At 44.9% G+C, this 27,782-nt stretch overlaps 1 protein-coding gene across 7 annotated transcripts in view; it reads right to left on the reverse strand.

The window, feature by feature from the left end:
• Positions 1-27,782, reverse strand: part of NKTR (natural killer cell triggering receptor) — a 47,504-nt gene that overhangs the window by 2,792 nt on the left and 16,930 nt on the right. For 3 of the 7 annotated variants that reach the window (XM_032237605.1, XM_032237609.1, XM_032237610.1), the window contains 10 exons: positions 22,807-22,836; positions 15,754-15,899; positions 14,668-14,878; positions 12,598-12,795; positions 9,041-9,125; positions 7,735-7,880; positions 3,637-6,495; positions 2,930-3,025; positions 1,499-1,558; positions 333-431 (listed from right to left, as the gene is read on the reverse strand). In XM_032237605.1, the coding sequence (XP_032093496.1) occupies positions 333-431; positions 1,499-1,558; positions 2,930-3,025; positions 3,637-6,495; positions 7,735-7,880; positions 9,041-9,125; positions 12,598-12,795; positions 14,668-14,878; positions 15,754-15,899; positions 22,807-22,836 (3,930 nt within the window). Of the gene's footprint in view, positions 1-332; positions 432-1,498; positions 1,559-2,929; positions 3,026-3,636; positions 6,496-7,734; positions 7,881-9,040; positions 9,126-12,597; positions 12,796-14,667; positions 14,879-15,753; positions 15,900-22,806; positions 22,837-26,961; positions 26,980-27,782 lie in introns of those variants that run through there. The other 4 variants (XM_032237611.1, XM_032237606.1, XM_032237608.1 and 1 more) reach the window with 4 other exon arrangements.

Here is a 27,782-nt window from a genome sequence, read left to right on the forward strand (position 1 = left end):
AAGGCAGCTTGTCTTGGGCACAGCTTACAATCTTGTGACAGTTGACAAAAATGCCAGTTCCAGTTTAAACATCTGGCTGACAGTGTGACTCAGTGTCAGGGAGGAAGGCATGTTGGATACGTTCACTGCCTTGAGTTATTTGTAAAATAATAAAGGTGAGATACAAAATTTAAAAATGTTAATTTTTAACCTGATAAGTTAAAGCTCCTTTGGGGACCTCCATTAAAAGAAAGCAGAGATCGCGCGAGCAAAAGCGTTTAACAAACACTGGTGTTTGTGTGCAATGTCTGCCAGCCTTTCCAATGACAGTCAAGCTACTAGGAAAAATTTACCTGGAACGTCGGTCGTAGCTACGAGACCGGTGGTAACTGTCACTTCTTCTGCTTCGGCTGCGACTCCGGCTATAGTAACTGTCATAGGTGTAGGATCTGCTTTTGTGAAGGAACCAGAAGCAACAGATTATTTGATTTACAGTGACTTCCACCATTCCTAATTAAAACAAGAATTGTGTGAAAGTACCAACTGCTTTTGTGCAAGATCTCTTACTAATAAAATGGATGAATTAAGGCTACATATTGCAAAGACTAAATGCATCAAGAACTGCTGTGTTTTGCTAATTACAGAAACTTGGCTTCATTCACTCCTTCTGGATGCAGCTGTTGAGCTGGAAGGCTACACAGCTCACCGGCAGGAAGAGGAATAGAGAATCCAGCAAGAGCAAAGGCTCTTTAAGCCTTTATGTGAACAAATCTGGTGGATCAAGATAAAGACTATAGACAGCAGTGGGACAACCAGACATAAGTCATTTTTAACTTTGGTCACTAGGTGAATTGTTGTAAGTCAAGGATTACTTGTACACCTGAATCCTAGTGTATTATTCCTAGATATTTGCGTATTATTCCTAGGGTATTAAAATTAGGAAGGAATGTAAAGGGAGGGCTTGTGCAAGCTTCAAATGTGATTCAGAAGCATGTTAGACTTTGCATAAATATACCCTCTCTCCATTATCTGTTAAAGCAGAATTGTATTTTTCCTCCATTTTTCCATGCATGCCTGAAAGAAAAAAAAAATCCTTCAACATAGTCCTTGATTTACAACCATTTGAATGTCAGCACTGAAAAAAAAGTGACACGACTGTTGCAGCATTCCCATGGTCATGAGATCAAAATTTGGATGCTTGGCAACTGGCATGGTTATACTACAGCTGTCCCTTTTGCAGAATTCTGACAAGAAAAGTCAAGGGGGAAGTCAGATTTACTTAAGAATTGTGTTCCTTGCTTAACAACTGCAGTGATTCGTTTAACAACTGCAATGGAAAGGAACGTAGTAAAACTCACTCCACAACCGTCTCGCTTAGCAATAAGAAATTTTGGACTCAATTGTGGTCGTTAAGTCAAAGACTACCTGTAATTGTTAATAAGGCAATGGTCAGGGTACCCATTTTACAGATTGTTTCACAAAGATGTTTTATGAAAATGACCTCATGTGTCTTACATACCTTGATCGACTCCGGCGAGGGTAAGAATTGCTTCTGGATAGGCTTCGACTGTAAGTGTGACTATTAAAACAAGGGGGTGTGTGGAGGGAGGAAGGTTGGCATAAATTATTTAAAAATTATTTGCATGGACAACTTTCCTAGCGTTTAAATATAGGTATTTAAGTCCGAGAATTCAAACTCTTCCCTTGCTGACAGGAAACTGGTCCCTAAAATAGAGAGAGGGGCTCTGCAGGTTAGCTAGGCTGCAGGTAAAAACGTACCTCTTTAGGGAACACAGTTGTGAAGGTTTGGGGCCAATACAGGTTACAATACAATCCACTTATGACTGGTTGCTTACAGACCATTCGAAGTTATGTCGGGCCTCCCTGAGGATGCTTATGACCTGTTTCTGAAGTTCCAATGTACTACCCCACACGATCACGTGGCAACTGGCCTGCAACGCTCAGCGGTCATGTGACTACAATTTACAATAGTTTTTTTTTTTTTTTTGCCAAAAAGTGGCACCTACTTCCGGTTTTTGACAAAAGCAGCCGATAACGAATTATTGGTTTATTGAACAACTATGTTTTGTTCACTTTATGACTGCGGCTTTTGCTTAACAACCACCACCAAAATGATCACATGGATTTTAGGACTGTCAATACTTACGACCATGCGTAACTTACAACTGTGATGGGCGGGCTCCACTGTAGTTATAAGTCATGGGCTACCTGTAATTTGGAAGTTGTTTGCCACTGCTATATTTTCCTCTTTTTAAAAAAAATTCCCCCTCTAATCTTAAACGATTCTTTCCCAGTTCACCTCAACCCCTGATGACTGCACACACGCCGTCCACAAAACACAAGCATTTCACTACAGCGTCATTCAGTGCTCCTTTCTAAACTTCCCAATACAGCACTTAATAATAGCACTTAGATTTTATATTGTCAGAGCGTGTTTCAGTCCAGGAGCAAGTACAGTCAACAGTGGTTTGTATCAAATAATGGCTTTTATCTACAATTGGAATATATAGTAGGAATACTATACATACACATGCTACAAGCAGCATCTAAACAAACAGCAATTACAGCAAGGAAGAAACCCAACGAACTATTACACAGGATCTTAAAGGGATAACAGCCAAAGACCCTGATAACTCATTCCTCTCATTGCATCAGCTGGTCAGCTCTTAAATTATCACCTTGACATATATACTGCTTTATAGTTCTTTAAAGCCCTCTCTAAGTAGTTTACAAATGTCAGCATCTTGCCCCCAAACAAACTGGATCCTCATTTTACCGACCTCAGAAATCTGAATCAACCTTGAGCCAGTCAGGGAGTCAGAACTCCTGACTGTGGGCAGAATTTGCCTGCAATACTGCAATCCAACCACTTTGGTCATCATGGCTCCTATAAATTTCTCCCATCCTTTTCCTTTGAAAGGCAACTTACCTATAACTTCTGCAACTGTCGTAAGAGCTGCTTCGACTTCTTGAGCAACAGTCACTATGCCACCCTCTGCTTGGGCTTCTCGAATAACTCCGGGATCTGTGTATTTAAAAGAAATTGGGGGGGGGGGGGGGGGGGAGAATGTATCTGAAAAAAGACACCCCACCTTTACAAATACATTATAACAGACTGTGAATTCCAGTCCTGCCTTAGCCATGAAAGCCAACTAGGTGACTTTAAGCCAAGCATCAAGAGAGTGTGGGTTCTAGTCCTGACTTAGGCACCAAAGCTGTCTGGAAGATTTTGAGCCAGTCACTGGGAAATGGTGAGTTGCAGCTCGCTTTAGTTATGAAAGCCAGATGGGTAACTTTGGGCCAATCACCAAGTCCCAAGTTCTAGTCCCACTTTAAGACACAAAACTGGCTGGGTGGCCATGGGCTAATCACCAAGAGACAGTGAATTCGAGTCTTGTCTTAGGCATGAAAGCCATGTGGGAGATTTTGGCCCAATCACCAGGAGATGGTGAGTTCTAGTTCTATTAAGTTGCCTTAGGCCTGCCACATTCTCTCAGGCAAACACACACCTCACGGGGTTTGTTGTTGTGGAGAAAATTGGAGGAGGAAACTGTGCTAGCTATGTTCGTTGTCTTGAGTTATTTATAAAAATAATCAAGGCAGGAATTACATGAATGAATGAATGAACGAACTCACCTATATGAGTATTTGGAGCTCCTCGACGGGCTTCGTGAGTGACTGTAAGACAGCGATCTTGTCCGATGTCTGGATTTAACATCCGATTTGCTGCGCGAACGACTCCGACTTCTGGACTCACTGTCCTCTCGCGTCAGAGTATCTTCTTCACTCGAGCTCTCGTGGTTCCGGGGTCTCCGATTCAGGCGCGCCGTCTTTCTGACTTCATCAAACAGGGAGCCTGGCCTAATCTTGTTTTTACTTTTAATCTCGATCCTTAAACCTGGCGGTTTGGGATCGGAGGAGCCAGAAGCCACATTTTTCATTTCAAAGGAATTGCTGGAGGGCCCTGCGAGCTGCAGATTCCCAGCGCCCTGTAACGGTTTCCACTTGTTGTCCCCAAGACTGCTTGATGCGTTTTCGGAAACGTCCCCTCTCAGCACAGTTTCAACGCTGGTGGCAGCTTTCGGTCTTTCCCTGTCTCGCTCCTGTCTGCCTTCTGGGAGGCCGGCCAGTCGTTTAGGATCAACGGCTTGACTTACACTCTGGGCTGCGGTGCTAATTGACGCCTGGGAGCTTGTGCCAGCTTTAACCTCTTGGAAATTTAACTTCAGGCTTACTGGAGAAAGTTGCAGATCCAATTTTACAGACGAATCACGGTCCGGGGTGCAAATCTCCATATCGTCTATCACTCTGGCAGCCTGCTCGTTTCCATTACCCTTCTGAGCTGCAGTGGGACTCTTGGAAACAATGGTGTTTTTAGCTGGATATGGAAGGTGAGTTGAAGAAACAGCTCTTTCCTCACTGCGTTTATTCAGTTGGCTGGTGGATGCAGCCTGATCTGCTCCTCTCTTTGAGAGGACGGGCTCTTTGTGGGACATGCGATCATCCTTCGAATGTTCTTTCATCGTTTTATCACTTTTGGAATCCGGATCTTTATTTTTGTCTTTGGCTTGCTTTTTGGCATGTTTCTCTTGCACCTCTTTTATTCCAGATTTTCTGACTTCCTCCCCGCCCTCCTCCTCCTCCTCTTCCTCTTCTCCAAATTCTAAAGGAGGCTGCCAGTGAAATGTCTCCTTTCGTTTTTCAGCTTTGTGTTTCTTCTCCTTTTTACTTTTGGATTTTTCTTTCGCCTTTTTGGCGTGGACTTTTCGGAAGGATTTTTTGGAGCTTCGCTTCGGCTTCCAGGATTTGTCCAGGGAGTCTGTATCAGAATCGGAGGTCTCGGTTTCTGAAGAGGAAGAAGGGTGTTTGTTCCCTTTTGACGTATCTGGGGCAGGGGCAGATTTGCACTTGCGTTTGGCGGGTGGGGAGGGATCCGTATCAGAGTCCGATGAGGCCTCGCCTTCCTCTTTTGCAGACAAGAGTCTTGAGTTTTCTTTGTCGTTTTGTGTTGCTTCTGTTGAGGAAATTGTTTCGGAGAAGCACTCATCGCTGGTGTAGTTTCTCGTTTTGGCTTTGTGGCCACTTCTAAGAGTCTCACATTTGTCTTTTGAAACCTTTGGCTTGGAACGGTTGCTGTCCTGCCCAGGCCGAGATTTCTCTTCACGCTGATTACAACCTGAATTCCTTTTGTTTTGCTTCCGGGTCGCTTTTTCAGACCTTAATTGTCCTTTTTCTTCTACGGCCTGGGATGGAGTCAGTTTTTCACTTTCAGTCGAGGAATCGATGGAGGATCTGCTTGCACTTCTAGGCTTCGAGTTCACGCCTTTCACATAGGGGAGAGTGCTTTCCGAACTGCTTTGCCTTTTCTTGGACAGCTCGGAATTCCTGGTGCGGGATCCCAACTTTGTCCGGGTTTTCTGTTGGTCATCATCGCTGAGGGAAAAATAAGAAGAGGACCCACTGTAGCACGACTGTTCGCTGGGGAACGGATTCCCTGAGCGAGATCTCATGGTGGATCGGGATCTCAAACTGGACGGGCTTCTTGACCTGGAGGAGGACTTGGAGGAGGACCGACTCCGGGAAATTCTGCTTCTAGATTTCCACCAGCTGCCTGAGCTTCTGTTGCTCTGGATTTTGGAGTAACGGCTCCGATCGCTCTCCGAGCTCTTCTGCTGCTTAGGATAGGAAGAGGAGGACCCGGGATCTTGCATGCCGATTAAGCCGTAATTCGCCTGGGCAGGTGGCAGGTGAGTAGTCTTGGCTTTCATTTCCTGAAGGCGCTCGTAAGATGGTTTCCATGGTTTTTGCCCTGGTTTCCACCTGGAAGGCGGAGGACTATCGCTCAGTGGGATAACTGGGAGGCTTTCGGCAACCACAGGCTGAATAGCGACTTTATCATTTTGGGGTAACGCTGTCCGTGCTGGTTCAATGGAGACCAGCTTACACTCCTTCAAAGAAGCCGCCGTGTTTTTGGGAGAGCTGGGGACCGTTTTCACCGGCTTCGAGGCGGAACTGGATCTTGACCTGCTCCTTGAATGTGAGGACATCTGAGTGTTTCTTGATCGAGAACTTCGGGAATAAGACCTGGACCGAGATCGGGACCGATACGAGCGAGAATCTCTGCTGGAGAAAGAGGCCGAGTTCTGCTTGTCTCGCTCGGATTTGGACCAGCCCCTTCTAGAAGAATCGTCTTTAGAGGTCAGTGAGGAAGAACGCGACGCTCTTTCCCGGTCACACAATGATTTTGCCCTCCTGGTAGAAGAAGGGGAAGAGTCTACCTCGGTGGAGGGAGACCGTTTCTTTTTCGTTTGCTTGTGCTTCTTTAAGTGTTTCTGCTTTTTGGCCTTCTTCTTGTGCTTGGCTTTTTTCTCTTTCCGATGTTTTTTATGGTGGCTGACATGTGGAGCAGTGCTGAGGTCTGAAAAGCCATTGTGGGACCAGGAACGAGAACGAGGGGACAGACTTCTTTCATCCCACCGTCCTGGGTCGCTCAGCCTAAAAAGGGGGGGGAGGAGAATCAAAGTATCTTTGTTTTGGTCTTTGATCAGCTTTTGGAAAAATAAAAAGGATACGCTAAAATAGTTTTTGACACATGGAGGAAGGCCCGGGGATGGGGGAGTTAACAGGAAACCAACGTATCTAATTAAAAGTTTGGCACAGTTGTACAACCATGTGAAGATATTTTAGCCACCTGATGTGCGAGTTTGGGTTTAGTATTGGGGCCCTCCCATTGCAGTCCTGGTCAAAAGGGCTCAGCAGAGATGATACTACCTGAGACTTCTCAGGAAACAACTGAATGAAAAACTGCTGGTGATCAGCTACCGCTGCACCACAAAGAGTATTTTAACTTACTGCCCCTCTGTATGGTTTGCCAATTGCACAACGGCAGATAGGACTCCAGAGGGTCAATGTCATTGCCCAGAGGATCATCGGTTGCCCTCTCCCCTCTTTGGGAGAGCTTTATGGCTCCCGCTGCCTTAAGAAAGTTCAAAACATTCTTAAAGATTCATCTCATCCTGGGCACCCTTCCCCCCCAACTATTACCATCTGGCAGATGGTACGGAACAATAAAAACAAGGGCAAACAGGCTGAAAAACAGCTTCTATCCCAGAACAGTGACTATATTGAATTCTACCGTATAGTGCAATGCTAATGCAATATCAATTTTTTTTTGCATGCGTCTGCACCTGTAATAATCCAGAAGCGACTCCGCTGGCGTCCCAGGGCACCAGTGTTGTACTTGAGTAGGTTTAGGCCTGCACAAGTAGTAACTCTGCTTTATGGAGCGTCACAGCTCAGCAGTTAAAGATGCTGAAACTCGTCAGCTGGAAAGGTGACAGCCCAGGTTCTAGACCCAAGTGCCATATGACAGGCTGGCCTCCCAACCTTTGCTTGCCCCAGGCTCCTGCCCACATAGCAGTCCAAAAGCATGGAAATGCGAGTAGATAAATAGGTACCGCTTTGGTTGGAAGCTAACAATGTTCTTTCCATCTTGGCCTATAATCGTGCTGGCCACATGAACTCAGAAATACCTTCAGGATACACTGGCTCCCTCAGTTAAGAAATGGAGAGTCAGACGTCCCTTTACTTTTAGCTCTGCTTTACAAATTAGTCCTAAGATTATTGTCTTGCACAAGCCAAAAGTTGCAAACATGTTTTCCCTTCCAAACTCTCACATCTAAAACACATTGTTCTCCCAAAACATGACATTTCAGGAAGACGAAATTGTCTTACTTATCTCCTTTACTCCACTTTTCTCCACTGGGGGCCCTATAAGCTCTCCATCTCTGCATTTCCTCTTTCCAGTGGGGCGGTGTTTCGCTACTTCCATTGTCATCCGATTCTGTGCACGAGCGAGAGTGAGGCGGAGTATGGTATCTCTAGGGGGGTGAAATGCAATAGGATAACAAGTCTCATCAAGTCTACAGACTAGGTGAAACCTAACTCGATAGCACTAACTGTGGAGCCTAGTGGACAATCACTTCAACATGAGCCAGCAGAGTGCAGCCAAAAAAATAAAAATAAAAATCCAACGCAATCCTAGGCTGCATTAACAGAATAGAATCAAGATCACATGAAGTGTTAATACCGTTTTATAAGGCAAGACCATACTTGGAATATTGAATCATTTTGATTGCTACAACTCAAAAAAGAGTACAAAGGAGTGCGGCAAAGATAATTAGAGATCTGGAGGCTAAAACTTATCACGAACGGTTGCAGGAATTGTGGGCATGTCTTGTTTAATGAAAAGAAGGATTAGAGCCGTCATGGTGAACCTATGGCATATATGCCACAGGTGCCACACGGAGCCATATTTGATGGCACACCAGCCATCTGCTCCAGCACACCCAGATTTTCAGCCTTCCGGGGGGCTGGGGGAGGCAGTTTTCACCGTCCCCAAGCTTCAGGAAAGCCTCTGGAGGCTGGAGAGGACAAAAAGCGGCCCCAACAAGCAACCAAAAGTTCGGGAATGAATTTCCGGTTGGCCTGTTAGGCCTGTTTTTAACCCTCTCCAGCAACCAGAGGCTTTCCTGAAGCCCGGAGAAGGTGAAAATGGCCTCCCCAAGCCCCTTCTTAGGCCCTCTGGAAGTGGATCGTTTCCAAACTTCCAGTTGGCCCATTGGGGCCATTTTTTGCCCTCCCCAGCCTCTGGAGGCTTTTCTGATGCCTGGGAAGGGCAAAAACGGCCCCAACGGGCCAACCATAAATTCAGAAACAATCCGTTTCCAGCTTCCGGAAGGCCTCCAGGGGGCTGTGGGAAGCAGTTTTCACCCTTCCCAGGCTTCAGGAAAGCCTCCACAACCTGGGGAGGGGTCGTGTGCGGATGCGCAGGGGGCGAGGTCGCACACACATTCACAGGTGGGTGGAGAGGATTGAATTGGTGTGGGCAGGTGTGCCCATTATTTGAGGGGCTGCGGTAAACAAGGAGGAGTCAAACTATTCTCCAAAGCACCAGAAGGCAATCAAGCATTTAGTGCGTTTAAAAATGAAATTCTCAAAATGTAAATTTGATTTTTTTAAAACAACAACAATAACATACTATTGTGCCTCTCCCTCTGATTTTTCTTCCAGATTTTGACACCGAAGGCTTCTGGTCACTGGAAACGGCTCCTGGGTCAATATTCCTTAAATATTCAGAAGAAAATAAGTATTAGGAAAAATGAGCTGGGGAGTTATGAGCTAGTTCCTTGTAATCAAAATATGGCCCAAAATAAGCAAGTGTGGTCAACAGTCATGCAACTAACTGCTTATCTTTGTTGTTAGCCCAGTCCCACATGGGACTCTTCTGCAGGCAACCTTTTATTTATTTATTTATTTTGGACACTATTCATCTCACCAGGAGATGATTCCATGTGGCACGTAACTGAATAAAGACAAGATAAACCATTAAATGTTAAAATCAATCAATCGATCAATCTATCTATCTATCAATCTAATCTAATCTATCTATCTATCTATCTATCTATCTATCTATCATCTATCTATCTATCTATCTATCTATCTATCTATCATCTATCTATCATCTATCTGTCTATCTATCATCTATCTATCCGTGTTTCCCTGAAAATAAGACAGGGTCTTATTTTCTTATGACCCCCAAAATAAATGCTTGGCCTTATTTTCGGGGAGGTCTTATTATTTTTGAGGTGCTGGAGACGGCGAGTGTGGTCACCTCATGCCTGCTGCTGTGTTGCAATATTTTTGGGAAGGGCTTATTTTAGCGTATGTATTCAAAAGCCCAATTGGGCTTATTATCCAGAGAGGTCTTATTTTCAGGGAAACAGGGCATCTATCTGCCTATTATCTATCATCTATATATCCTATCCTATCCATCCATCTATTCTATCTTCCCACTCTATCATCTCTTTATCTGTCTGTCTGTTTCTCTCTCTCACGCATAGCACATCCCTTCTGCTAGAACAAATCAGGTGGGCCAATTCCATCAGAGTGAGACAATTTCTGGGATAACCTGGACCCAATGCTATAAACGGCTTTACACCAACATAGCTTTTGCAACAGCAGTGTAACATGACGACTATGAGGTCCTTGGTTATCTCTCAAGAGTTTCTTTTTTTGGCAGACATTTCATGACCCAACTAGGTAATGCCATTAATGCTAGATGTTCAAATCCCACTCCCATCTAGCACTGATGATATTATCTAGTCGGGTCACAAAACGACTGCGAAAAGACCACCAAGTTCAGAGAACCCCACAGTTCCCACAACTGATATTGTGAATTAATCTCCAGGAACTGAGAAGAAACTACGACATTTCTTTCTCATTGTTTTATATATTTCAACCACAGTCAGTTCTTGAGAGCATTAGAGTTTATAAAATTTCAAACAGGCCATTGTTCAAACAGAGCTGGAAATAAAAGATGGCCTTGTCTTCACTGATTTAGTGGAAACTACTGCAGTAGTCCTCCACTTTCAACCATTCATTTAGTGACCGTTCAAAGTTACAAAGGCATTGAAAAGTGACATGTCTATTTTTCACACCTACGACCACTGCAGCATTCCCATGGTCATGTGATCAAAATTTGGATGCTTGGCAACAGTCATGTATTTGTGGCGGTTGCAATATCCTGGGGTCATATGATCCCTTTTGGGTCTTTTTGACAAGCAAAGTTAATGGGGAAGCTTAATTCACATAACAACTGTGTTACTAACTTAACAGCTGTGGTGACTCAATTAAAAAAAAGGTCATAAAATAGGCCAAAATTCACTTAACAACTGCTTTGCTTAGTAACAGAAATTTTGGGTTCAAATGTGATTGTAGGTTGAGCAGTATCTGTACTGAAGCTAAGAGGCATAGGTAGATACAACTTCCCTCCCAGTAAGAAATATTTCAGCTCCTAAAATACAGTATTTTTCAGAGTATAAGACGCACCAAGGTTTTGAAGAGGCAAATTTAAAAAACGTAGGTAGGTAGATAGAGGGATAGAGAAGGAGAGAAAGAGAGAGAAATACAGTAGGTAGATAGGGAGAGAGAGAGAGAGTAGTTAGGTAGGTAGGTAGATAAAGGGATACAGAGAGAGAAATAAAGAGAGACAGAGAGATAGAGAAATACAGTAGGTAAGTAGGAAGAGAGTGACTGTAGATAGGTAGGTAGAGGGATAGAGAGAGAGAAATAGAAACAGAGAGAGAAATACAGTAGATAGGTAGGGAGAGAGAGAGAGTAGGTAGAGAGAGGGGGGAGGGAAGGAGGAGGCAAATTTTTTAAAAAGTAGGTAGGTAGATAGAGGGATAGAGGGAAAGAAAGAGAGAGAAATACAATACGTAGGTAGGGAGAGAGAGTGAGTGGGTAGGTAGGTAGAGGGATAAAGATAGAGAAATAGGGAGAGAGAGAGAGAGAGAGAGAGAGAGAGAGAGAGAGAGAGAGAAATACAGTAGATAGGTAGGTGTTTCTGCTGGAACAGCACTTGATCAATGTAATTCTCATCAATCAGTTAAAAAGCTTTCCAAAAGGGGAAAAAGTTTTTGCACTCTGCAAACCTCCCAAAATGGCCCATTTTTCACGAAAACGGGCCTGTCCCCCCCCCCCCCCCGCAAAGGCATAAATAGCCTTGGGGGAGACTTGCAGAGTGCTCCTGGGGAGGGGGGGGCCAAAAATGAGCAAATTTTCCATGAAAACCGGCCCGTTTTTTTGTCAAAAATATTGTATGCATAGCCTTATGGAGGCTTATAGAGTGCTGCTGGGGGCTGGGGGGAGGGGCATAACATGGCCCGTGTTTTGCTCATTTCTGCCCTCCCCAGCCCCTAGGAGCTCTCTGAAAGCCTCCATAAGTATATGCATGGCCATTTTGGTGAAGGGGCTGGGCTTTGGGAGGCCAAAAATGCTGCATTCGGTGTATAAGACGCACCCAGATTTTCAGCCTCTTTTTTGAGGAAAAAAGGTGTGTCTTATACTCCAAAAAATATGGTATATAATCTTTTTGGTTAATATCTGAAATACAGGTAATCCTTGGGTTATGATAGTTCACTTTGTGAACTTTCAAAGTTATGACATATCTCCCCCAAGTATTTACAACACATTTGTCCTGCCATCCGCCCCATGGGCCAGGTCTCCACAGGCACTGGGCCTAGGGAGAATGACTTACTTGAGACAATCTAGTGAGCCGTCGGTTCCTTTGCCTGCTTCGGTGCATTCGCAGAGAACAGAGACCTAAAGTAGTGCAAGATCATGCGAGATAAGTAGCATGAGATCTTGGGCTACTGATTTCACACTAACAGTACAGTACTTTAGGCAGGCCTGTGTTCTCTGTGAACTGAGGCCTGTATCAGATCCATGGTAAAAGACTTTGCAAACTGTCTTGGGTGGTCTGAAGCAGGTGGCCTGTCCCATCGCTAGCTGCTCCCCCCATAATCTTCCCCACCCTGAGACACCTCATGTGCACTTAATTCGATTAGCAAATGCGTGGGTAAAAGCCGGAAGTATTCACGTTCACTTCAACAAATCCTCAGGTTACAAATGTAATTGGCAACCTTTGTTACATTTGTAACTCAGAGGACTACCTGTATAAATAGGTACATTTCATTCAAATCCGCTTAGGTTCAGATCAAGACACAAAGAATTAAAAATAAGTGCAATGCATACAAATCTGGCTCTGCATTTATTATGGGCGCATCTCTTCTAAGCAGAAATCTGTTTTCCGGCACAGGAGGAATTTCTTCCGGACGGACGACAGGTTTACCCCTTTTCACATTTGGGTCTGCTGATTTTTCGTTTGTTTCGCTTTGGTCCGAGTGGCTGGAGGAAAGAGAGTGATTTACGGCCACTGGGGCTGTTTCATACCTGTTTGAAAAGCCAAGCAAAATGATCAGCAGGTAATAAGCATATCTCCTGGTTAAATGCCTAAATTAAACTATTATGGCCTTCTCCAGGTTTGATATAAATGTAAGTAACCAAGTCATATCTTGCGTTGTTAAAAGTCCATCTAATTCACTTCTTTTTCAATAATTAAAGCGTCTCTCTCTGCCATCAGTTTAAATTCTTCACTGATTCCTCTGAGTAGAATTTTACGAATTCTAAAAACATCCATGAAAACATAGGCATTTCTCACTTAATGGCCAGTTGCTTAATGAGGATGGACACATCCCTCCCCCCACAAAAGGTACTCACAACAGAGTCCCAAAGTTAAAACAGCTGCACTCCCCTCCCCCACAGTCATGTGATCAAATTTGGGACTCTTGGCACCTGGTTCCCTTTTACAACCATTTGCAATATCCCAGTTGCCTGGCCATGACTTTGGGGATTTTTTTGTGAATGTCTAGCATTTACAGATAGTCCTCAACTTACAACCATTCGTTTAGTGACTGTTCAAAGTTACAATGGCACTGGAAAAAGTGGCTTATGACCCTTTCCACACTTAATACGGTTGCACGGTCACTTGATCAAAATTCGGATGCTGGGCAACTAGTTCATATTTACGACTCCTGCTGTGTCCCAGGATCATGTGTGATCCCCTTTTGTGACAGTACCACAAGCAAAGTCAATAGGGAAGCCAGATTCATTTAACAACCATGTACTTAACTGCAGTGATTCATTTAACAAGTATGACAAGAAAGGTATAAAATGGAGTAAACCTCACTAAAGAACTGCTTCGCATAGTAACAAAATTTGGGGGCTCAATTGTGGTCATAAGTCAAGGACTACCTATACTTCAAGTTTCCACCAAAAAGCACTCTAATTGAATTGATTAACTACTGCAGTATTTGTTTAACGGCCACATTGTTTTGCTGAACAACTGATATAGTTACTTAACAACTGCTGCAAAAATGGCTGTAAACCCACCCAGTCACTTGATGAGCCACGTAAGAATTACTATGACTTAGAACCATAATTCCCAGCTCAGTTACAGTTCTAAGTTGAGGATTACCTGTACATATCCATTGTCTTTAAATGCAGTTTTAGAATCCACAACTCTATGCTCACTAGGAATTCGAGGTATTTCATTTTGACATGACAGATGCAGAGTTGGAGACTGCTGGGCTCTAAAAGGCATATTTTTTAAAGCCTTTTTAAAAAAGGTCTTAGGTTTTGATGTCATTATTCAAGACTTTTCTAGGCCTGACCTGTATACATATACACTTTTAATGTATCCATTAAACTCCCATACACACAAACACACAAAATTTACACCCAGGAATAAATACACTTAAGGCAGAAGCTTGCCCATCCCAAGGATAAAGCACCCAGGCACAAACTGAGCAGTGTGGTATTATATGCAGTACAATGCAATGAGATGTGCAGATCTGGACATTCGGCAAACAAAACCACCACCACAAACACATGGCACAACATAGGAGGATAAACCCATCAGGGCCCGAAAAAATTGATCAGCCCTCTCTCACCAGCCACTACACTACCTATCTCCCATTTACAAGTGAGTCCTTTCAGCAGTTCCAATAAGGGTCCACACTATTCAGGTAACCTCGGGGGCACAGATATTCTCCAAGTGGCCTCAGCGGCTCTTTAGAAAGAATGCTGACCAGGTGATTGCGAGGAATAGAAATCCTTCCATCCTCCACCATCAGTCAGAACTGAAGAAGCTTCCTGGATGAGAAGCGAAACATTTCCAAAGAAAAACAAAGCCCAATTGCCTTTTGAGGAAGCACCTTTGGGACAACTGTGACCTAAACCATCAGGGAATCTCCGTAGACTCACCTGTGCTTGTTTTTTGTTTCCCCTTTCTTCCTCTCTTCCCGTCTTCGTTTCCTAGATTGCTTAGCTTTGTTCCGCCTCTTCCTCTTCCTTCTCCTGCTTCGCTCGTTTTCATATTCGCTGTCGGAAGATGACTCCGATGATGTGGATGTGCTGCTGGAGGAGCTGTCGGAAGCTTCTGAATGACTCCATGCTTTCCGCTTCTTCTCCAACACTGAGGAAGGATAAAGTCACATGCTTTTAATAACCTCTGGAAATCACGTGGATTTGACAATCGACAGGAATGGAGTTTTAACAATTACATGCCGTTATTTTGGGGTCACAATTACATGTAGTACATGTTACCAATAAAGGAGAATATTTATAGCTCAGAGTTTAAATGAGGGGGTCCTTGGTGCTATCTGAGCTTGGTGGCTTTTCTTGCAGATGTTTCATGTCCCAATTAGGTAACATCAATGTTACTAGGAAGGAGTGTGCTTTGTGGAGGAGGAGGAGGAGGGGTGAATTATAGAGTCCTTGGTCCTCTTTGAGCTTGGTTATTTCCTTGGAGATACCAAACTAGGTAAAACAATCAGTGGTAGAAGAGAGTGTGGTTTGTGGAGGAGGAGGAGGACTGAGAGCTCCTTGGTGTTTTTGACCTTGGTTGTTTGCTTACAGACATTTCATGAACCAACTAGGTAACAACATCAGTCTTAAATGAGAGTGATTATTGATCATGTTCCCTAGTTGGGTCATGGAAAGTCGGCAAGAAAACCACCAAGGTCAAAAAGCACCAAGGACCCTACAGTTTAACGCTACAAATATTCTCTCCAATCAATCATTTCATACAATAGGTATTGAACATGGACCTTTATTTTGCAAGTAAACATTCTGCTCTACATTTTGATACAGAATTCAGCATCCAACAAAGCCTTCCCTAGGATCACAGCAGAATCCGGCCAGAGCGAAGAAGATGAAATGTTATCCAATGGACACATCCTCCAAGAGTTTCAGAAAAGGGTTTCCAGAATTCTAATTCAAATTCAATGTTGCAGAGATTCTAGGATCCTTTTTGCCGTGAAGCATGTCTACCATGAAAGAAAGGCTTACCATCTTTTGCCGGTTTGGTAACCAGCACCCCACAGTCAATGACGCGCACATCGGCATATGGTCTACTGGCAGAATCAGTTTTCAGGTTTTCGATTTGTTCTATGACTTCAAAACCAGAAATAACAAGTCCAAAGACGACATGGACACTACAAAAACAGAAAATGCCAAAGGTATACTAGACTGTACAATATGGGGGAACTTGCCAGCTGTGTTCACTTTTTGCTGGGTATGTTTTGTGAATTTCCTACAACGTCCATGACTTATAACTGCAAATGAACCCATAACTTCTGTGGCTAAGCAAGATGGCTTAAGCCGGTTTCAGAGACCCAAAATTTCAGAATACAATTGAGCCCCAAATTTCCATTGCTACGCCAGAGAGTTGTTAAGTAAGTTTTGCCCCATTTTACAACCTGTCTTGCCATAGTTCTTAAGTGAATCACAAGAAGTTAAGTTAGTAATACAGTTGTCAAGTAAATCTGGCTTCACCCATTAACTTTGCTTGTCAGAATGTAGCCAAAGAGGAACACATGACCCCGGGGCACTGCAACAGTCATAAATATGAGTCAGTTCCCAGGTGTCTGAATTTTGAGCATGTGACCATGGGGATGCTGCAGTGGTCATAAGTATGAAAAATAGCCACTGGTTACTTTTTTTTAGAGCTGTTGTAACTGAAATGAACGGCTGAAAGTTGAGAACTACATTTAATTGTCTAAATGACCAACTTAAAGTCCAACAGAGGAAACTACATTTAGACCCAACATAGCCTATTTTATTTATTGTGGATGAAATTAACTCCCTCAGGTTGATTGTCCTTATTTGTGGGAGTTGAAGATTTGCAAAAAAACAAAACAAAACAGCTTTCTCTGTTGTTTTCAACACACTCAACTTACTCTCGGGGGGAGTGACAGAAAAAATGGTGGTGAAGACCCCTCTCCCAATCTAGCAATAGTGATTCACCAAGGCTTTGTTTTTTCTTCAATCTCCCCCTTTTACAAAAAACACATCACCCCCAAGGAAGGGTTTAGATCCACACTAGGTGTTTATGAATCTTATGCCTTTACTTTTCTCATTATCATTTATTTATTTCTGAAGGTGGGTTAGGCTGAGAGAGGGACTGGCCCAAAATCTGTCTTTCTTATCTAAGGCAGGACTAGAACTCCCCGTCTCCTGGTGATTGGCTCAAAGTCACTCAGCTGGCTTTCACACCTAAGGCAGGACTAGAACTCACAGCGTCCTTGTGATTGGCCCAAAGCCACCCAACTGGCTTTCTTATCTAAGGTGGGACGAGAACTCACGGTCTCCTTGTGATTGGCCTAAAGTTACCCAACTGTTTTCTCAACTTGTTTTTCTCTCCAGCTGCCCCCCCCTGCCCCAGTCTCCCCCAGGGGCTAAATTAGAGGCTACTACCGTATTTTCACCCATATAACCCGCGGGTTATATGCGTTTTTTACATGCACAGCGCCCCCCTGCGGGGTATAAAAGTGGGCGGGGTATACGTAAATTATTTTACACAGATTAACTACCTGTAAAGGGAGAGCTTGGGACCACCACTTTCCTCGCGGCAGTGGGCTGGCTCGGCGGCTCGGGCTCCTTTTCTCCCTTTTCCTGCTTGGGTTTCGGGACGCCTTCGTGAAAACCCCACCCCTGGCTCTGGGCGAAGCGACCAGGAAGAAGCAGGAGGTGAGAGGAAGCCCGGATTCTGCAGCCCCTCGCCTTCTCTGGGCTTGGAAGTCCGGCAGGAAGGGAAGGGGAGCAGGCGGCGGTGCGGCTGTGGCTCCGTTTTCACACACACACACACACCTCCCTTCTTCTGCTTTGCTCTGTGAAAGGGCTTCACTGCCGAAGCATTTTGGTTTAAAAAAAAAACACCGTCCCTTTCTCTCTCCAGTTAACAGGGCCAACCCAAGTGGTGCATTTTATCTGGGAGACGCCACGCAACGAGGGAATCTCCTTTTGGGGGGGGGGGTGAGACGCTGACAGAAAAAGGGCAAGCAGTGGCCGTGTGAGGCGGCCTTGAGAGCTCCAAACGACCTACCGTACTGGCTGGCGAGGTTAGTTCTCTAAAGGCCGTTGAAAGCTCCGGGGGAAACCCCTTTTTCCGCCCTCGGAGCCCCCGGTGCTTCCTCAACCCCCCCACACTTTTTCCTCTTTGGTTCACCCCACCCCCGCCCTCAAGGGCCCGGGACTCTGGGAAAGTGTGCAGCTGGGGGGGCTGGGGAGGAGAGAGCGTCTACCGTTCCTCACGGGAGGCACTTCGAGCCCCACCGTATCTGAGAGGCTCTTAGTCGTCGGTGTGGGAGAGGAGAGAAAGGTTAAAATGTTTTTGAAACATAAAAAGAATCCTTTGTGGGCAAACTTAAAGCTGCTGGGCTGCACGGGCTTGCTGTAAATTGAGGGCATGTTTTGCCTTTATTTATTTTGCCGCCTCCCCTTCCCTTCCTCGGAGGGGAACGCTCGGAGCAAAAGGGACCCCCGCCTCGTTAAAGCCGCATCCGACGCTTCACCTACAAACGATCCCGATTCTCCCGCGTCCTTCCTTCCTTCCCTCCCTTCAATGTACCGTACTCTTCCTATAAAGAGAAGGGAAGCGTGAACAAACTCCGGGCAGGAGATGGGCTCGCGTAGAGGTACCAGAAGTTTAACCGTTTCACCTAAGCCACAGCTCGTCCTCTCTTGGGACAGCCTTCCGCCGACATTAAAACGATGCGTGAACTTGCGAAAAACTGTGGCAGGCACGGAAGGGAGGGAGGGAGCGAAAAAAGAAGCGAGAAACGGATATTTTCTCCCTCTCGTGAAGGGGGGAGGATCTGGTGCTTTCCGGCTCGGGCTCCTTTTCTCCCTTTTCCTGCTTGGGTTTCGGGACGCCTTCGTGAAAACCCCACCCCTGGCTATGGGCGAAGCGACCAGGAAGAAGCAGGAGGTGGGAGGAAGCCCGGATTCTGCAGCCCCTCGCCTTCTCTGGGCTTGGAAGTCCGGCAGGAAGGGAAGGGGAGCAGGCGGGGGGGGGGGGGGGAGAAGGAAGGCAAAGCGGGACACTTTATGTGTGTATGAGGGAGGGGGGAGGAGTTGAAGAGGGTGGAGGTGCCTTAAAAGCCTACCCCGGTTATCTTCAGAGCCTTTCAGACGGGCTGAATAGGTCTTCAAAGCCAGCCTAATTAGAGATACGTAGAAGTCCCGATCCCCCCCACTCCCTCCCCTGAAAAGGCTGCTAGGTGGGGATATCTTGAGGCACTCGACCCGCGTCCCCGCCTCTGTGTTTTGTGTGTGTGTGTGCGTGCGTGCTTGTGTGTTTGTGTGTGTTTGAACGAGAAGAAGTCCTGTGGAAGTCAAGTCATTCTTCCTACTTCTCCGTGGGAAGTAGGAAGAATGAGGCAAAAAGCACTTGAACCTTTAAGCTTAAGGAAGGACGCGGGATTGGGTTGGCCCTGTTAACTGGAGAGAGAAAGGGACAGTGTTTTTTTTTTAAACCAAAATGCTCCGGCAGTGAAGCCCTTTCACAGAGCAAAGCAGAAGAAGGGAGGGGGGTGTGTGTGTGTGAAAACAGAGTATGGTAGGTCGTTTGGAGCTCTCAAGGCCGCCTAACACGGCCACTGCTTGCCCTTTTTCTGTCAGCGCCTCACCACCCCCAAAAGGAGATTCCCTCGTTGCGTGGCGTTTGTGGCAGCCGAGAGCGCGGAGGACGCCGCTCCTCCTGCCGCACGTGTCGTGTCCCAATCTCCTTTTGGGGGGGGGGCAAAGCAGGGCAGTTTCTCGCCGTTCTGCGAAGCTGGGAAAGGATGCGGGAGTTTCCTTCTTCTTCCTGCCCCCTCCGTCTCCCCGCTGCCACCTTTCAGTCTCCCCAGCCTCGTCCGGGAGAAGCGGCTTGGTGGCGTCTTCCTTTCGTACCCCGGTGCACCTCCCTCGCCACCGCAAGTCGCCTTTTGCCCCCCCCCCAAATAATAATACTAAATAAGCAGGTGCGCCGCTTGGGCTGGCTTGGCTTCTCGATTAGATAAGACCAGCCGGTGCCCCCCCCCCTTTTTTTGCCGGTTTATTTCGTCGTCATCCGCCAACCCCAGAAATCCGTGCAGTTCGAAAGCTGAGCGAGGCGAACGACCCCGGTGAGGGTAGCAGTAGCGTCTGAAGAAGAAGCCTCCCCTTCGCAAAGGCTCTTCGGCTTCAGGCAGCCAGTGGCTTCCCCGGGCTGACTCGATGGGCACTGGCGAAGGGGCGAGAGAACTGCAGGCGGCTCGCTTTCCCCCGAGCTTCCTTCTCTTCGAGGGTGGGGAGGTTGGTTGTGGCTGGATTGCCGGCTGTACCGGTAATCTCCTTGGGTTTGCGCGGGTGCCAAAGCTGCGTGGACAGCTTGCAAGCTGGCCGAGGTACGCCCGCAAAGGACCCGTCTCTGCCAAGCGGCAGACCCGAGTACCCTCCTCTTGGAAGGAGAGGGAAGCAGAGAGGAGCGAGGATCGGATCGTGTGTGTCTTTTGGAGGGGAGCGGGATCCGTCACTTCTCTTCCCTCTTCTATAGAAGGCGGCTGGCTCTGTTGCCGGATCGTCTTGCCCGATCCGCGGTAGCTCAAGCGGCCCCTCAACGCGCTCGATCCCAGCTGCTCGTTTGAAAGATTGCTAGCGCCATCGAGTAACTTTCCCACAGCCTCGCTTCTTCAGCGCGCGGGGCTTCTTCGCTATTAATGAGCATGCCCAAGAGGCGAGCCTGCGCGCTAGGCGCAAGGAAACCGCACGGATTCCGATCTGGTTCCCCTGCAGTCAGCTCTCCGGGTGTAAACAAGGGGAAGATGAGGCGGGCGGGTCTTTGGGTGGTTTAACCCAGCTTCGGGTTTTCTTGGGGGGTCTTGGAGGCTCAACGCCGCAGGCGGAAAGGGGCGACGTAGCCATGGTGTCCAAAATAGGTCAAGAAGCTGCGTGATCCCCAAAGCCAAGTCGATCTGGATGGGAATGATCCAAGTGAAGAACTTCAACGCTTTTGGTTCTGTCAACCAACCGACTGGCCAAGAAATAGTTTCGAGTTTTGAAAAAAAGGCAACAAGCAAACCTGTTTCCCAAAGCAGGGAGATAAAAGTAAACAGTAAACAGTAACAAGAGTTGGAAGGGTATCTTAGCTTGCGGAATGTAAAACAGATCGGTATGTATAATGGTGCTTTCTCCGCTCGGCGACTAAGAGCCTCTCAGATACGGCGGTGCCTCCCGTGAGGAACGGTAGATGCTCTCTCGCCCGCCTCACCCCCCCCCAAAAGGAGATTCCCTCGTTGCGTGGCGTTTGTGGCAGCCGAGAGCGCGGAGGACGCCGCTCCTCCTGCCGCACGTGTCGTGTGTGTGTGTGTGTGTGTGTGGTCTCCCAGATAAAATGCACCACTTGGGTTGGCCCTGTTAACTGGAGAGAGAAAGAGACGGTGTTTTTTTTTGTAAACCAAAATGCTTCGGCAGTGAAGCCCTTTCACAGAGCAAAGCAGAAGAAGGGAGGGGTGTGTGTGTGTGTGTGTGAAAACGGAGCCACAGCCGCGCCGCCGCCTGCTCCCCTTCCCTTCCTGCCGGACTTCCAAGCCCAGAGAAGGCGAGGGGCTGCAGAATCCGGGCTTCCTCCCACCTCCTGCTTCTTCCTGGTCGCTTCGCCCATAGCCAGGGGTGGGGTTTTCACGAAGGCGTCCCGAAACCCAAGCAGGAAAAGGGAGAAAAGGAGCCCGAGCCGGAAAGCACCAGATCCTCCCCCCTTCACGAGAGGGAGAAAATATCCGTTTCTCGCTTCTTTTTTCGCTCCCTCCCTCCCTTCCGTGCCTGCCACAGTTTTTCGCAAGTTCACGCATCGTTTTAATGTCGGCGGAAGGCTGTCCCAAGAGAGGACGAGCTGTGGCTTAGGTGAAACGGTTAAACTTCTGGTACCTCTACGCGAGCCCATCTCCTGCCCGGAGTTTGTTCACGCTTCCCTTCTCTTTATAGGAAGAGTACGGTACATTGAAGGGAGGGAAGGAAGGAAGGACGCGGGAGAATCGGGATCGTTTGTAGGTGAAGCGTCGGATGCGGCTTTAACGAGGCGGGGGTCCCTTTTGCTCCGAGCGTTCCCCTCCGAGGAAGGGAAGGGGAGGCGGCAAAATAAATAAAGGCAAAACATGCCCTCAATTTACAGCAAGCCCGTGCAGCCCAGCAGCTTTAAGTTTGCCCACAAAGGATTCTTTTTATGTTTCAAAAACATTTTAACCTTTCTCTCCTCTCCCACACCGACGACTAAGAGCCTCTCAGATACGGCGGGGCTCGAAGTGCCTCCCGTGAGGAACGGTAGACGCTCTCTCCTCCCCAGCCCCCCAGCTGCACACTTTCCCAGAGTCCCGGGCCCTTGAGGGCGGGGGTGGGGTGAACCAAAGAGGAAAAAGTGTGGGGGGGTTGAGGAAGCACCGGGGGCTCCGAGGGCGGAAAAAGGGGTTTCCCCCGGAGCTTTCAACGGCCTTTAGAGAACTAACCTCGCCAGCCAGTACGGTAGGTCGTTTGGAGCTCTCAAGGCCGCCTCACACGGCCACTGCTTGCCCTTTTTCTGTCAGCGTCTTACCCCCCCCCCCAAAAGGAGATTCCCTCGTTGCGTGGCGTCTCCCAGATAAAATGCACCACTTGGGTTGGCCCTGTTAACTGGAGAGAGAAAGGGACGGTGTTTTTTTTTTTAAACCAAAATGCTTCGGCAGTGAAGCCCTTTCACAGAGCAAAGCAGAAGAAGGGAGGTGTGTGTGTGTGTGTGAAAACGGAGCCACAGCCGCGCCCCCGCCTCCTCCCCTTCCCTTCCTGCCGTTTCTTCCCCCCCCCCATCTCAGCTGTTTCCTTCTCCCGTACTCGTCGCGGGTTATATGCGTGGGCGGGGTATACGGAAAATATTTTACACGATCCTGAAAACCTGCGGGTTATTCGCGTGGGCGGGTTATTTGCGTGGGCGGGTTATATGGGTGAAAATACGGTAATCTACTTGCCATAGATTTGTGATAGGATGGCAAAATGCTCAGGTTGAATACAATCCTAGTTTTGTTAAGAGTGATGTGAAACTTCTAATGGGAAAGAATAGGAGGGCCTTACCTATCAAGGTGAGGAGCAGGTTTCGTAGTTCTGTTCAACATCAGCATACATAAGATGTTTATTGTTGGAGGGAAAATCAGATTTTCAGTTGAAGTAGTAAAAAGGTAGGATGGCAAGTAAAATTTAAAAAAAGTAAGGGAAGAAAAAAACATAGCTGTTAATTTAATAGATAAAACTTATTGCCACTAAATTCAGGAAACCTATTACGTTTTATCATACACTACAATATAACACTACACTTAAATTTCATTTTGATTAAAATTAAATGCTTATAGGGTAGGTAGTATCTCTATTTTACCAACTAAACAAATCAACATGGATTCACTCGCATTTGAAATACTCACAAATACAATCTGGATCTTGGCAACAGTACAAATAAATTAGAGGCTACTAATATGCACAAAATGTGCACAAAACCACATTCTTTAAAGTAAAAATATATTAGGCACACAAATACACAATAGTTTCAAACCAACTTGTCCTCCAATTGTTTTTCTAAGTCAGCAAAGCCACATAGAAATCATTCATAGCTTTGGAAAATTAATGTTACAACTTATGACCGGTCAAACTTTTGAATAAAGACGTTTTTATATGCCTTTTTTGCAGCCTGTGTTTCAAGAATATAAAGCCACTGCTCATCCTTTGAGTGAGTGGGTGGCTGGGAGATGATAATGTTAAATTGCAATCCCAAGAAGGTCAAAACATTAAGCTTATGGCGTGGCAAAGCCTGCAATCGTATACTTATCTGCTGATAAATAAATTCCATCAAACTGGCTGCAGATTTACTTGAAATATCATGTATGGTGGTTGTGGCTTTAAGAATCTTGTATCTCTTTGATTTTACCCTCTAGGCTAAAATACAAGAAACCTTTGAAACGAAAGACAATATTGACAATCTGCAGAGAGGAATTAATGGGCCTTGAAAATAATCTGCCAATTTATTTGTTAGGGGAATGAATTGTTTTTCAAAGACAACATTATGGCTATCAACTAAATTATCAGGAAGTGTCTGGTGAATTTATCATAGAAAATGCCTCTCTATTAATTAGCTATAAAGTAATATACTGTCCTGGTGTAATTTTACAAATGTTTGCTGAAAGAGTCTTTTAAAAAATCTTTTGGGAAGAGGGAACAGATAAAGAAGCAACCCAAATTACACATTATTATTGAATTTTCAATTTTTCAAGCAAGGTATCAATCATTTTATAGTCCTTTTTTGAGTCTAAGAACTCAGCAGCTATTCCCTGGATCATTTTAACTAAAGGGCAATCTAATGGGAATAAGGCTGCACATTATATCCCAAGCACAGGTAGTCCTCAACTTACAGTCACAATTGAGCCCAAAATTTAGGTTGCTAAGTGAGACAGTTGTTAAATGACTTTTGCCTCATTTTACGGCCACTGAATTTTGATCATGACCATGGGGATGCTATTTTCCTAAGTGTGAAAAATGGTCTTAAGTCACTTTTTTCAGTACTGTTGCAATGTTGGTCACTAAATGTACAGTTATAAGTCAAGGATTATCTGTACAGGTAGTCCTTGAGTTACACCACAAATGTGTCTAGAATTAGGGTCATCAATTGTGATGGTCATTAACCAGGTTATCAACGACTGACCCAATTTTACTCTTTTTTTTAAAGTGCTTGCTTAGCACTTAAAAACCATAAACAAAATTATAAAAAAGCTAAAGTTAGAATATTTTGGATACGTGATGCGCCCCATGGAAAAATACGGCATCCTTCACATAATCCTCCAGGGAAAGATTGAAGGCAAACAAGGTCCAGGCAGAAGAACAACATTGTGACTTCAAAATCTAAATGATTGGTTTGGACAAAACATTTTTTACGTGGCTGTTAATAAAAATAGGATCACCAACCTGATCGCCAATGTCCGAGGATGGATATGGCACAAGAAGAAGAAGCTTGTTTAATGATCCTATTGTCTGAAATGGCCAGTTTTTTTGCCTGAAACCAGAACGGTGAAACCAGTTTCTGCCAAAAAGCCTAAACCACGATCATATGAGCGTGGGACTCAGTCAGCTAAGTGGGAGCTGGTTGCCAGGCGCCCAAAATATGATGTGATTGGGGGGGGGAGGGGCAACTGTCAGAACTTTCAGTCTGGGCCGTAAGTGCTTTTTTTGGATCTATCGGAACTTTGAAGAGTGGCTAAGCAACCAGGCGTAAGTCGAGGACTACTTGTTGCTGTATTGATATGCACTTGCTCCAAAGGCCACACAGAATGTGTCTTACTGGCAGATACCCTCCAAATACATTCACAATGTGAGTCTCACCAGCCACAAACACTGATCTTGTTGCTTGAAAATTTTACAAATATTGTTGTTCAGATCTCATTTTTTGATTGGTCTCTCAAAGGCAGGGCAGGCTTGGAGGACTACCCTCCTGCCCACACAGGGGACGATATTTCAGGGCCTGCGGTCAATAAGGCAACTTACCTACTATTCCTTTCTGCAAAGCTAGAAAAATTAACAGAATTATTTGCTAATCAGGTCAACATGGGCAAGGCAGTCTCTACGGCTATTTGTCTCAAATGTTATAGGGTTCCCTACTTGAGCAGGGGGTTGGACTCCAAGGTCCCTTTCTGTTATTCTGTTTAACCCACCTGCTCTCAAGCCTTGAGAGTCATAAAAATAGGCAAGGATCAGCATGCATCTTCCCAGCTCTTTAGCTCTAAAATCAATAAAAAGCAGGCGGTACCATTAAGGCATGTGTTTCAGGAAGAAGACCTGAAATATTATTATAGTTCCTTTTTGCAAAGGGAGGACAGCAAAATCTGTCAGGAATGAAGTGAGGACTGGGAGGCAAGGGTGCTTTTTCTTCCTTAACTGGTCTAAAAGATTAAGCACCATTATTCTGTTCGAATAGCCTTGCGTTTGCAGAGAAACGAGCATACAGAAAGGGATCATTAGCACAAATTTATGTGTTCCAAATACAAAGAATATTTAAAAAATGTGGGGCAGAAGTATGAAGCCTTACCTTGCTGGCAAATGGCTGTTAAATGTGCTATTGCTATGGCTGGATCTAATTGCATATTTCATATGTATAAACGAAACGGGGAAATTAAATATATGGATACATATTAAATATTTGTAATTGAGGTTCATACGCTCTAATGTTATTTCTGACCCAAGTATGGTTGGGTGATCTCAGCAGGTTCACTCAGCCTCAGTTCCCCTTTCTATAAAACAACCTGAATCTAGTGAGGACATGAACAGAATTGTGCAATTTAAACTATAACCAACTGAACTGAACTGAAATCCTGAATTAGAAAAAACTATCAAGAGGTTAATTGATAATCAGTGTAACACCCCCAGTTCTAAGTGAAAGTATCCATCAACAATTTTGAAATATTTTTTTTACTAATTTTCAACATTAAGATACTTTGGGTCGTTGCCTTTATTCAAACACACAAAGCATTTTCAGAAAAACAGGGAGGGAGAAAAAATATATTTGAACGGCATTAATAGGAATTAATCTTAATTATGCCTTACCTATTGCCTTCCTCCAAAATGGAAGTGTATTATAAGTTCAAAACTTTGCATTTTAGTATTAAAAGAAATACTGATTTCAAAATATGGATGTTATTTAAACTGGTGGGTGTAAAACAACTTACTCAAACCTTTGCATTTAAAATTATTGAAATACCGATTTCAAAGTATGAGTATTATTTAAACCGGTGGGTATAAACCAACTACGATCATTTTAAGTAACTATTTTTTCCCTTGATAATAGTTTGCAAGAACACATCAACTATTGATCTAGGCATTATTTGTTTTTTCAAAGCCATTTTTCCCCGCTTAGAGAAATATGATGAAAAAATTGTATTTCAAAAATTTGGGGTAGAAAAAATTACTTTTACAATTAGTAAGAATTTTTGCATTGTTTATTCTGAAATAGGGCTTTAAAAGAACAGGGTAGCTATAAAGAAGTCTCAGTCTCTTTCTCAACCCCAGGGAGAACACCACAAGATTCAATTCACATATGATCAGAAAAAAGACAAGAAAGACAGAAAAAAAGAAAGGAGGAAAGACAGAAAGAAAGAAAGAAAGGAGAAAATGAAAAAGGAGGGGAAGGGAGAGGGAGAAAGAAGAAGGAAAGCAAGAAAGAAAGAACACAGCCTTAGAGGAATGAGACATTACCTTTGGAGCGCACGATGTAACACTGTTTCTGTAAATTTTACACAAAAATGGCAAGAAATAAATTGTAGTACAATTCCAAACAAACTTGAGACTATGTTTAATACAGCTTTTAAAGTACTTTTTTTTGCGTTTCAGCTGAATGCAATTTTCTAGGTTTATGCAAAACCAAGGTCACTTAAAAAAAAAAATAGAGCTCTAAATTTTCTTCATGTTCACCTTTGTTTATGGTTCAGGATTTATACAAGTAGAAATAGGATTTGTTTATGCACTGAAGAGTCACTACAAAAAATAAAATCCTCTGTCCAGAAAATCATTTGTTTGCCTACACTTGTTGCACGCAAGTTATGACTACATGTGTAAAGTTATTTGAGCGATTTGTTTGTGTTACAAAAAGATTACAGGTAGCCTTCGACCTATGACCACAACTGAGCCCAATATTTCTATTGCCAAGCAAGGGACTTGTTAAGTGAATTTTGCTCCGTTTTACAATTTTCTTGCCACAATTGGTAAGCGAATCACTGTAAGCTGTTAAATTAGTCACGAGATTGTTAAGTGAATCTTGGCTTCCTTATTAACTTTGTCTGAAGGTTGCAAAAGGAGATCACATGACCCCAGGGACATTGCAACCGTCATAAAAATGAGTCAGTCGCCAAGTGTCGGAATTCTGATCTCAAGGCCATGGGGATGCTGCAACTGTTGTAAGTGTGAAAAAAAGTCTCATTAGTTACTTTTTTTCAATACGGTCGTAACTTTGAACAGTCACTAAATAATCAATAGTTAACTCGAGGGCTACCTGTACTTGAAGGATTTATAAAGACTAT

This window comes from Thamnophis elegans, chromosome Z (assembly GCF_009769535.1).
Source record: "Thamnophis elegans isolate rThaEle1 chromosome Z, rThaEle1.pri, whole genome shotgun sequence".
NCBI lineage: Eukaryota > Metazoa > Chordata > Lepidosauria > Squamata > Colubridae > Thamnophis > Thamnophis elegans.